This window comes from Lasioglossum baleicum, chromosome 13 (assembly GCF_051020765.1).
Source record: "Lasioglossum baleicum chromosome 13, iyLasBale1, whole genome shotgun sequence".
Taxonomy (NCBI): Eukaryota; Metazoa; Arthropoda; class Insecta; order Hymenoptera; family Halictidae; genus Lasioglossum; species Lasioglossum baleicum.
In genome coordinates this window covers 3,783,017-3,795,585 of record NC_134941.1, presented here as the reverse complement: position 1 = coordinate 3,795,585, position 12,569 = coordinate 3,783,017, and the positions used below count along the sequence as shown (strand labels likewise).

Here is a 12,569-nt window from a genome sequence, read left to right as displayed (position 1 = left end):
AAGCTCAACAGTGTCATACGCTAATCCTTAAATATTTCTAGACAGTTTAATATACCTACATCAGTAAAGAAAACTGTGAGGCCGCGTTCAAGAGAGCCAATAGATCGAGTAGCTAAAGTAATTCTCCAACGTTTGCCCCTACAAAGGAGCTATAAATTGATGAACCAAGATCTGGAAGCTCAACAGTGTCACATCGTAATCCTAAAATATTTCTAGACAGTTTTACATAGCTACAACCATAAAGAAAACTGCGACGTCGCATTCAAGAGAGCCAGTAGCTCGAGTGGCTAAAGTAATCCTCTAACGTCTGCCCCTACAAGGGAGCTATAAATTAATGAACGAAAATCTGGAAGTTCTACAGTGTCATACCCTAATCATAAAATATTTCTAGACAGTTTTACATACCTACAACCATAAAGAAAACTGCGAGGTCGCATTCGAGAGAGCCAATAGATCACGATAACCTTCCTGCCTATTAAGCCCAGGTGTCCAAACACAAAAATTATGAATGGATAATAATCTTCGTGATCAATGGCGAGCCCAGAGGACTATCATTACGCTGTGTCGATAGTTCGTTTGGGATCATCGTCGCAGTCCAGTGTGTCCTTCAGCACCGACATCTCCCATTCATCAGCGCCGTCCGGCTCAAACGGTACCAGTTACCATTCAGGCACGTACCATCAAGATCAGGTGAAAGAGTCCGGCTTAGGCGGTTCTTCCGAGGCTAGCCAGCGTCAGAAAACTCTGCCGAGTTACGATGTTCCTGTTCAAAAGTCAAGGTTACGCTCGGAGGAAAGTGTCTTCGGCTACAAGGACGAAGAGGTGTGCTTATGCACGCCGCAGCAAGACTTCGTCGAATCCCATTACAAAACGACCAAGTCGGTTCTCAAGTATTTCAGAGAGACCTTCGACGGTCTGAACTTCGGCCACGAAGTCGAAGACGATTTTTCGAAAGAATTCCTCGATTACTCGACTCGATCGCCGACTATCTCGACGACGTCGTCGCGAGAGTTTTACCGCGTGTACCCGATAGGCGATGAAGAGAGTGACTCTAGCTGCTCGAGGAGGCAGGGGACCTTCAGGAGAACGGTGTCCGGAGAAGCGACCCTGAGGCCGAAGTTGAAGAGGTCGCCGGAACCATTGACGTACCTCTGCCTGTGCGTGATCGATAAAAATGTAATGCGGTGCGAGACAATCGTTTCTGACTCTGCAGCTTTTTATGATACGTCGTTATTTAGACTTTCAGGATTTTTATTAAACACTGGGACATTTAGTCGAAGATGAACAGATCGGAATCTTTGCGTCTTCTTCATGCGTTGAGCGATTTTATATCCTCAAGTTTTTGCTTAGCTCCTCTGTCATAACTTCGTTATCTGGGGTTTTATTAACACGTTCACGAATCCTGTTCGTACCACCGCCCGGTCTTTTTTCTTGAGATAGATGATTGAGGATCATCGAAGATGATAGTTAATTTAATGATATATCAACATAACTGTTGATGGATATCAGAAATAATTAGGACGTGTCCGTATTCGTAGCTAAAAATGACAGGTCTATTGATGGATATCAGAAATAATTAACACATATCCGACAACACGACTAACATTAGTCATTTCATCGACAATCATCGACTAAATTACTAACATTAGTTATTTGTGCCCTGCACAGTGAATGTATAATTCATTTTTAAATTGAAATTATCTGAAATAATGCATGAATATACATATAAAGAATATATAAAAGTAGAAAGAGAAGTTCCAAAGAGAAAGTTCCGGTCGGATATGTGTTGATAATATCGAAATTCGTGTGTAAAATGATGTAACAATTAATTATAATTTCGTATTTCAGCCGCAAATTTTCACTCTCACCAATTTGAGCGGAGTGAAACCCAGACAGGATCTTGGGCAGAATGGAGTCGAAGACATGATTCAGTTGACGTAAGTACAATCTTCACTTGTTCCAAGTTATTTATAAAATTGCATTTGATTGTATGATTGAAAATATAATGAATATTACAGCGATCTCAATGAAGCCTCTCTACTATGGAACTTGAAAATTCGATACGACAAGGAGTTAATATACGTATGTTCCCTTATTTCCTTATTTGTATTAATGAAAATTGACTGATGATAATTCAATAAATTTTTTAACGGCAGACGTACACGGGGAGCATCTTAGTGGCAGTAAATCCTTATAAAATGTTTGACATTTATGGTCTGGACCAAGTAAAACTTTACGAAGGACGAATACTCGGCACACTACCACCGTAAGTTTTACTTCGTTTTATAATTTGGTATGAACAACTTGTGTCTTTTTAGGCATGTATTATAAATGATAGCAAGCCTTTCTAAATTTTTAAAACTGTAAAAACAATCTTCTTTTCAGATATATTTCATAAATGTTTTATCAGTGTTGAAAATCAATTTTGACTACGATTTATTAAGTAAACTAAATTTCAGTACGATTGATCATTGTTTGATAATCTTTGTCTTTTCTATTATTGTATTATTTATGAGCATTGGTGTAGCACTTTTAAATGAATATAGAAGTTCATAAAATCAGTGAGAAAGAGAACTGCAAAAATATAATATTTGTAAAGCAAACACTTTTTGCTTATCTGACTGCAACTCTATCACATTCTACTTACTACTAAAGTAGTTTTATTTAACTTTTTCTTATTTATTCATGAAGAAATCGAAAGATGGATTCCTTTGAACGATCTACTGCTTCAATAGCATCATTGTTCAATAACAAAATAGTACAATTAAACTGCGAATTTTGAAGCAAAATAAAAGTTGTCTGCATTAATTTCAAGTTACACTAGCTACACACACGTTAATTTCGTTATCGAATGATTGTACTAAGCTGAAAATAATACAATAGTATTTTTAAATTCGTCAAATCTTTACTGTTTTCCATTTAATTTACTCAATTTTTAATAAATGTATAATATGATCGTTTGAATCAGGGAAAACAGAAGTTCTAAGATCATTAATATCTTGTACTGATATGCTTGCGATACTGTTCTAATGTATTCCACGCAGAACAGTTTCAATTAACTAATGAGCATGTTACGATGTAATTGTAGTCACCTATTCGCCGTGGGATCGTCGGCATATAGTCAAGTAACAGCTGCGAATAATGCTAGCGCGAATCAGGTGGTCGTTATTTCCGGTGAATCTGGCTCGGGAAAAACGGAATCGACGAAACTCGTGATGCAGTATCTAGCTGCTGTTAATCGGGCACCGAACAATCTGGTCACTGAGCAGATACTCGAAGCGACGCCATTGCTCGAGAGCTTCGGAAACGCGAAAACCCCGAGGAACGACAACAGCAGTCGTTTCGGCAAATACTTGGAAGTTTATTTTAGGGAGTGAGTATGCATTACTTATGCTAATCATGTAATTAATCCTTTCAACACTACCTGGACCGTTCAATGATGTACTTACAGTCCAAAACAGTCACCATATACCATTCAAAATGGATTCACTTTCTAAAAACTGGGCCAAATCACTTGAGTTTCTTTAAGAGTTTAGAGACATTAGGTAACTACATGACGTGTAAAGAAAATTTTCTTCTTATCTGAGCCTGTTACAAAAATTTAAAAAATATGTTTCGTAAATTTATGTCGATTGCGTACAATGCTGAAAATTTAACGTTGACACGAGTTATAAATGGTTAAAAATATTGGGAAAACGTAGCTAAAAACTCAACGCCTGTCACTTGTCCCTGGTGAAACGTTCAACTGTATACAGCTGACATAAATCTACAAAATGTATTTGTTCAATTTTCATTAAAGGTACATTTCAATCAAATGCAACTTTTCGAAAATTGTTGTGCACACAAGCTAGTAAACTAATCGTTCTAACATCTCGAAAAAGCTCAAGCTGTATCAATTCATTTGAAAAAAGTTATTCCGTTTGAAAACACTTGTTGCGAACCAGCATTGAAGCCACAGAGTACAATAAATAATTTTTCTGAAATATACAAATAATACTTTTAATATTTCGTAACTGTTGGGTTTGAGAAAAGCTATCCTCTGTCGCTCCAGTGTAAACAGAGAAAGTGGTAGCGCGCAAGTGTCTATTTTAAATCGATTAGCGTAAAGAAGCACGCTTTAACGATGCTGATTAACATCCATCGGCATTGTTCCCACTGTCACTGAAATCATCGCCGAAGCTAATCAATCTTCATCAACACTCCCAGTGGAGTAATCGTAGGTGGGAGGATAACGCAGTACCTGCTAGAAAAAAGCAGAATAGTCACGCAAGCCTCGGAAGAAAGGAACTACCACGTCTTCTACGAGCTTCTGGCTGGCTTAGACCAGCAACTCAGGGACAAATACGGGTTGCTGACGCCGGACAAGTACTTCTACCTAAACCAGGTTACATAAAATCCGAATAAACCGTTGATACCCCATCCGGGAAACTCAGAGATAATTAGAACGTCAATTTTCAGGGTGGAAATTGCGAAATCGATGGGAAGAGCGATGTCCAGGATTTCAAAGCCCTTTTGTCTGCCATGCAAGTGTTGGGATTCACGTCCGAGGAGCAGGACACGATCTTCAAGATCCTCGCTAGCGTGTTACACCTGGGTAACGTGTATTTCCATCGGAAGCAGATGAGACATGGCCAGGAGGGTGTGGAAGTCGGCTCGGACGCCGAGATTCGCTGGGCGGCTCATCTTCTTCAAGTGAACTCCGACGGAATCATCAGAGCGCTGACCACTAAAACTACAGTGCGTAATAGTGACAGAAAAACGACATCGATACAATAAATTCTTGGTCGATCGATGGAATAATCGAGCTGATTTGCAGGAGGCGAGAAACGAGAGAGTCTTCACGGCGTTGAACATCGATCAGGCTCTGGATGCCAGGGATGCCTTCGCCAAGGCCTTGTACAGCTCATTGTTCTCCTGGCTGGTCGCCCGTGTCAATCACATCGTCTACAAGGGCACCAAACAGACCGCCGCCATCTCGATCCTCGATATATTCGGGTTCGAGAACTTCGCGGAGAACAGCCTCGAGCAGCTGTGCATCAATTACGCGAACGAGAACCTGCAGTTTTATTTCAACAAGCACATATTCAAGCTGGAGCAGCAGGAGTACGCGAAGGAGAAGATTGACTGGACTACCATCAATTACACTGTGAGTAAGAAACGGGACATTCCAACCGGCGAATATCGTTTGACGAAATCAATACAAAAAGTTGAATTACAATCGATATGTTCTATTTGCGATGCGGGCTGTGCGAGGTATGCAGACCATTAGTGTTTGCGTTCGCCTCTCTCGTTCAGCTGCACCAATCATTTATTTTTAGCGGAAATTCTTCACACGATGATGTTGCTCAATTGATGATTCTTGAGATAATGATATTGCTCAATTTACTGGAGGACTTCGTCCGGGATACTATGTGTTTTTAATTAAAATTGAATTACTTGTCTCCGCAGGACAATTTGCCAGTTATTCACCTAATCGCGAAGAAGCCAGTCGGCATTCTGCATCTGCTGGACGACGAGAGCAATTTTCCCAAAGCGACGGACCTCTCGTTCCTCGAGAAGTGTCATTACAATCACGCTCTCAGTGAATTGTACTCGAGGCCGCGAATGAATTCAGCCGAGTTCGCCATTAAACACTATGCCGGCCAAGTTTGGTACAACGTCGAAGGTTTCTTGGATAAGAACAGAGACACGCTCAGGCCTGACGTGGTGGAGTTATTAATAAGCAGCAAAATATCTGTAAGCGTTCTTCCATTCTAGGAATCTTTTTCATTAACACTAGTTGGCCGTCTAACTTGATCGTTAATTGTCTCGCAGATGGTCAGCAAAATGTTCCAGCATGTAAGGACAACGCACGAGGCTAACAAAACGATGAATAAACCGAATGGTAGATTCGTGACCATGAAACCTAGGACGCCGACAGTGTCAGCCCGGTTTCACGACAGTCTGCAGCAGCTGCTGGACTCAATGTCGCAGTAAGTACTCTTCTAAACGAACTTATTCGTTAACAATTCGGCGATCAGTTAGGCGTCGTTGGAAACATGAAAAATTCCAGGAAGCAGCTCGTAGTTCTAACTTTCTAACGTCTCGCGCTCAAATGTAAGCAAAAAGAAACATTAAAGCTACCTCCTTGTCTGGCGAATCGAATCTCGGCGCACACACTGTGAAATTTAATCAAATGTATCTTGATGTTTATTGGACTTTCACAGCTTGCATGCCATAATCAAACTGCAGTCTTATAGCTTTATCCGGAAGCAAAGTCGATGTACACATCAAAATTCATTTTGTAGTTAAATAACTACGCGGATACAGTTTACAAGTATTCAATTAGCAAAGCGGCCGAGATTGTTTCCGTTTGTCTTAGAAACAAACTGAACGTGTGTTATCGTCCCATTTGGTTAATTGCAATCTCATCAGCAGACCACCGCAATTTATCAGAAAATTATACTTTCGTAGATAGACATAACGAATGTTTTGCTTTCTTCGTTATTATTTACTTTCACTAAATTAAAACCAAAATACGGCTGTATCGAGTTGAGTATTGTATTTTTATTGTATTTCAATTGGAAGATGGAAGTAACGTTAGCAGAATTAAGTGATGCTTCTAACGTTTATTGCACGTTCCAGGTGCAATCCATGGTTTGTACGGTGCATCAAGCCGAACACAGAGAAGGCGCCGATGAAGTTTGATATGCCTTGTGTACTCGAGCAGCTGCGCTACACTGGGATGCTCGAAACGATTCGTATACGGAAAACGGGTTATCCAGTGCGACTGCTTTTTGGACACTTCGTTGATCGGTATAGATATTTGGTGTCCACGCATTTACCTAGAGGAGCGCCGAACAAGGAACTCTGTCGCATCATCTTGGACAAAGCTGCGTCGAAGGAGGCACAATCTCAGTATCAACTGGGTCTGACCAGAGTATTCCTGAGGGAGTCTCTGGAGAGGACTTTGGAGTACAATCGGGCCCTCATTTTGGAGAGAGCTGCCATTACTGTTCAGAGGTAATCACCGCTGTCCAAACGTTTTAAACCATTTTCTCTGCGGTTTGATCGCGAGCCAAACTTGTTTCTTTACTCGTAGACTGCGGATATTATGCATTTTATGCATATGAAATTTAAAATATTAGAAACAATGAAAGGCACTAAGAATGTCGTATTACTTTCAGTCTATTAAAAATATTAAAGAAAGCCGGAACTTTTAATTTGGCTTCTGTGCCCTGAAATTGATGCAAAAACATTTTTATAGGAAAATTGAGTAGATGAAATTCAAAATTGTTGAAAAGTTTTAAAAATTGAAAATGTCAATATATAATTTCTTGTTAAAATCATTAAGGGAAGCAATAACATTCAATTTAGTTTCTATTTCTTGCAATCGATGCAGACAATTTTGATTTTCCATAAAGATACGTAGTATACTCGTAACTGGTATTTTTAGAAGCTGATATTGAAACTTCCAATTCCTACACTTTATAAATTAACACTAACTGCAACGTGGATCACACATGTGCGATACTTATCCTTGACCAAATTGAGTAATTCAGTTTTATGTATGAATTTGTAAGAAGTTTTGAGGTTTATTCTATTCTTAACACTTTATTTACTGAAAATCTACTGATAGACTTCTGCATGACTGTGCTACATTAATTAATTATACAGAATCGGTCCATGGCAGTTTGTAAGCTTGATTAAAATAAATCCTTAGCTCACACATATTTAAAGGACTCGACAGTCACCTTGTAATGAGTTAATATTGTTAAAGGACACACTACTTTTTTGCACATATCACAACTATTCTAGTTTGTGATACACATTGTATATTACTAATAATTTCAACCACACATCCAGTCTCCATCTTCTTCTACACGAAACAGAAATTGATAATTATGTTCCAGAGGAAAATATTTCAGTTTATATATTGCACTATCTCATAAAGTGTTAAGTTCATTAATTCGAGAAGTATATCGTTCATTTCCATTTCTTGTTAACTTAGTGTATACACAACTTGAAATTAGTGGGAAGAAGCATTTAGAGGAAGCGGAGGCGTTTACAGGAGGCATCTGACTTTCTGTTGATGTAACTTTCATTCAGCTACACTAGCCAATCATAAATCATCGGAGAAAAGTTTCTCCCAGCATCGAGAAGTTATTGACGGTTCGAACATGCTTGTGCATACGTGCGGAATAATTCGAGTCAGCTTGCTAGAACTATCATAGTTAGAGAACTTATACAATTTTGTATGAAAAGATGACTATAAACATTGTATCGTTTCGGTAATTTGAGTATTTTGTTTATTGAAAACTTGCAGATATACCAGAGGATTCCTCGCGAGAAGAAGGTTCCTCAACATTTCAAGGAGTACAGTGCTGATTCAAGCTGTTTACCGTGGTTATCGCGAGAGGAAGAAGTTCAGGGCACTGAAGAAAGGGGCGCTCATAGCACAGAAGATTTACAGAGGGAAGAAGCAACGCGAGAAGTTTAAAGTTCTCAAGGAAGAGATGACGAAGAGAGCGGAAATTGAGAGAGCAAGCAAGGAACGAGCTAAAGCAAAACAGCAAAGGGAGGAACAAGAGAGAACCTCGAGAGCTGTAGCTGGTGTCAATCATTTGGAAATTCCTGCCGAGCTCGCCTTCATTTATAGCAAACTCGACGGTATGTTATTAACATTTTTTTTATAATTCATACAGCTATTAATCTTTGCGGTACTAACTTAATTGCGGTCTTCGAAGATTTAAAATTTCATTTTTCTCCCCTGAAATACTTCAGAATGCTACCATGTGGGTCTCAAATTAAAACCAATTGCCAGCCTCAATTATTGACCCCCCCCCCCCACTTAGTAATGAATTAACATTAATAAGCATTATCTAGTATTAATATAATCTTCGTACAGTTATCAGGAAATTATTGCATTTAAATGATCTATTTACGTAAGGAACTCATCCGTGTCTCGATTGAATTATGTATAGAAATTAATTCGTAGCTCTCCTTTCATAAATTTGTTGTCTATTTACAAACAATTGAAATAGAGAGTAGGTCAAAATTAACTAGTTTACTGAAAGAACTTGTTTAAGCGACTTAGTTTTATTTTGAAAAAATAAAGTAATATGAAGACCACGAGTTAATTTGTACGATTAACAATATGTATTGATACTACATTTATTTATGGTCCAGTGATTGGTGAGAGTGGTCTAAATAAGACAGAATTCCAAACAAATTCCACTCATATACTGAAGTAAAAAATTATATATATATATATATGTATATATATATATACGATTTAAGTTCTTATAATTTACCATTCGACTCTATGAAAATTGAATTCACTTTCAAAATTCAAGACTGAAAAGCGACGTTCTTTCTCTTCAGATTGGCAGCCAACCCACACGGAGAGGAATCTGTTGAAAGTCGTGGGCCAAGTAATCCCGGTACACCTCAATTACAGCCTCCCACCGGACATTGATCAACACCAATTCTCGAAATTCACCAACATATACTTCAAGAGCCACATATTCGGCATGAAACGGGAACCGATAAAGACACCGTTCCTGACGAAAGCCCGGGACCAAGACTACACGGATTCGTTAATGATCTTCAAGATGATCCTCCGGTTCATGAACGAGAATAATCTGAGCGGCAAGAGGGAGCAAGCGCTCGGCGATTACATAGTGAACAAAGGAATCGTAAATGAGAAGCTACGCGATGAGATCTTGTGCCAGCTTGCCAATCAAACGTGGAAAAATGAGAACGACGCGAACAAAGAGAGAGGCTGGCTGTTACTATCGAATTGTCTGTCGGCGTTCCAGCCGAGTCCTACGTTGTTCAAGTACTTTCTCAAGTATGTGTCCGATCATGCGTACGACGGGTACAAAGCCTACTGCCAGAGGAAGCTTCTGCAAGGCGAGAGAACGATATTTAGGATAATGAGCAATAATCAACAAATCGTGCAACACGTACCGAGGAATTATCCGCCTTGCGTGCTCGAATGGAGAGCGAACAGGAATCGCGTCAACATGGCGCTCAGCGTGGGATTCTATGACGGTAGCTATACTATATTACAGAATCTACAATATATCATTTGAAACTTGATACAAAATTTGAATTCATGTCACCGTGAGAATAAGTCCCTCACAATAATTGTATATAGAATTTATTTTATCGAACTTATTGGATTTAGATCTATTTTATGCAAATAATTAGTAAATATATACCCAAATGGAGATACTCAAATGAACTAAAATTTTATATTATATTTGCTGAATCAGAAAGACAAATTATGTGATAGAAAACCCTAATTTGGTTTGAATCCATATGTTATTAATAGAATGCACAATAAACATTGTTTGCGTCAACTGCAACAAACTAGGGCCGAGTAATTTCTTTCATTCTTTGATAATGTTTATAAGCTGCAACTAATACAGTAATGTTCTTAAATCTTTTTAATCTGTCCACTGTTTGAAAGTGCAACAACCCATTTTTTGTCATAAATGCATAGAATCCGCAGTCTAGTTATTACATTTACTGGATAAGAGAGATGCAAATTGTGTGATCAAAATTCAGATGATTATTATCATGAAGTTGAACAATATAAAACAATATTGATAAAATAGAATATCGCGTTACTAATGGTTATAGAAGTACCAATTTAATTATCTACAAAAATTTACTTCATCATGATTTACTACTAGAGATTAAAAAGATGTTTGAAGACATAAAGTACGTCTACTTTTAGGCGAATCAGTTACCTGCACTGTGGACTCATGGACGACCTGCGAGGAACTCGCGAATCTCGCGGTCCACAATCATGGCGTCGACAATTCCGGCTGGACGATCACTCTATGGAACCAGTTGGATGGCCCGGACGCCATTGTTACGGAAACCAACGGTTTCGACTATGTTCTCGATTTAATTTCAGAAATGGAACTGGCGCCAGCTTTCCCAGCCGCGAAACATATGTTCCTGGAACAGCGAAAGAACAGTTTCCCACCTATTAAGAAGCGAGAGGTGAGTCGTTTGATTGAGTTTTTAATCGAGTCGTGATATTTAATGAAACTCGATTTCAGCATACGCAGATAATTCGAGAATTGGAGCAAGAGATAGAGCCGCCTGTGCTGAAGACTTTCCAACCTCTTGAGAGGAAACCTGTGCCAAAAGTTGTCGATAAGCCTGTCGAACCGGAAATTCAGTCGCCTAGAAGACCTGCTGTTCCGCCGCCGCAACCGCCAGTTGCGAAACCATCGGTAAATCGAATTTATTATTATAATTTATCGTTGTTTTGGTTTACGTAGCATCGTGATAAAATTATTTCATAATTGAGACTAGTTCGCTTATGCATTACAATTTGTTTAGAAAGATGGAGGTTTCACTTTCCATTGTAACTTGTGTACTGTGGAGAATTATACATTGATTTTAAGCATGTTTAAAATATCATTCATACATTCAGAGCTATCCTTAAGTTTTAAAAACCGTTTATGCGAAAGAATATACACATTATGGTTAATATCTGCAAAGACTTTAAAATTGAACTACAATTTATATAATTTCTATCATTTATGTCCATCAATTGAACAGAAACACTATTTTGTTTTCATAAATACTGAACTTTTACAGCAACTGCACATCTATCTGCATATAAGTTCTTTCCTTATTAGAAAACGATTAACGACGAATTAATTCTATGAACTTGATCTCAATAATGTAAAAATGATCTAATAATGTGAGAATGTAAGTTTGAAAGTGTTTAGTCGAAGATTGACGTCTATTCCAAACATTTTACGTAACAGTTTCTTGAAAAATGCACAAGAAGTAATACGAGATGAGAAACGATTATTAGGTGACCTAGGAAAGGCGTTCACTAGCCTAGATTTGTTAATGAAATATTTCATTTCCTTCTAATTGTGCTCGTTCCAGGTGAGGAAACAGTCTCATGAGGCGATATTAGAAACCACAACGGCGACAGGATTGTCTCGAAAATCGGCCCTCAACGATAGGTATTTCGAGAGGGAGAAGCAACGTAGTCGCAGCTTGGACAATCTACTCCAACCAGAAGTGGTGTTGCCGCCTGTGAAACTGGCGAATCTTGGACTATCCTCGTCGAAATTGAACGAACGTTACCACAGCCTCGAGAGAATCGGAGAAACGTCTGCGGTCAGCAACGCGGAGTACATGACGAGGTCTGAGATTACTCAGGAGAGGAAGTACAGCAGGATAACGAGGTCGACAGAGCCAAATATCGAGGAAGAGGATCTGACGATCGATTTCGAGTACCCTGATATTCAGTCGGTTAGCCAGACTGGAAGATCCGAGGACGATAAGAATAGTTACATTAGGTCGCAGACTAGGTTCATCAAATCCCAATATCCTGGTGAGCATGCACTTATTATTGCTATACGGTAGGACCTCGTGCAAATACTCTTTGATCACTTTTTCAAGATGAAAAATCAAAATACAACCTCTTTGTGCAAAACAAAAAGGTTGTGCATTAATTGCAAGACACAGGAGCTAAATATTAATTTATATTTTTACACTTTTCACTGTTTTAAAGCGCACTCACTTATTTTTGTCATAAATGCATT

The 12,569-nt window shown here is 38.8% G+C and overlaps 1 protein-coding gene across 3 annotated transcripts in view; it reads left to right on the top strand.

Annotated features, from left to right (window-relative positions):
* The window catches only part of Myo10a (unconventional myosin 10A), a 120,519-nt gene that overhangs the window by 31,132 nt on the left and 76,818 nt on the right, over positions 1–12,569 (top strand). For all 3 annotated transcript variants that reach the window (XM_076437202.1, XM_076437200.1, XM_076437201.1), the window contains 15 exons: positions 1,849–1,937; positions 2,019–2,082; positions 2,157–2,266; positions 3,089–3,373; positions 4,207–4,384; positions 4,459–4,737; positions 4,817–5,146; positions 5,449–5,736; positions 5,815–5,972; positions 6,625–7,002; positions 8,306–8,649; positions 9,364–10,035; positions 10,727–10,998; positions 11,058–11,234; positions 11,905–12,358. In XM_076437202.1, coding sequence (XP_076293317.1) covers positions 1,849–1,937; positions 2,019–2,082; positions 2,157–2,266; positions 3,089–3,373; positions 4,207–4,384; positions 4,459–4,737; positions 4,817–5,146; positions 5,449–5,736; positions 5,815–5,972; positions 6,625–7,002; positions 8,306–8,649; positions 9,364–10,035; positions 10,727–10,998; positions 11,058–11,234; positions 11,905–12,358 — 4,078 coding nt within the window. The remainder of the gene's footprint in view (positions 1–1,848; positions 1,938–2,018; positions 2,083–2,156; positions 2,267–3,088; positions 3,374–4,206; positions 4,385–4,458; positions 4,738–4,816; positions 5,147–5,448; positions 5,737–5,814; positions 5,973–6,624; positions 7,003–8,305; positions 8,650–9,363; positions 10,036–10,726; positions 10,999–11,057; positions 11,235–11,904; positions 12,359–12,569) is intronic.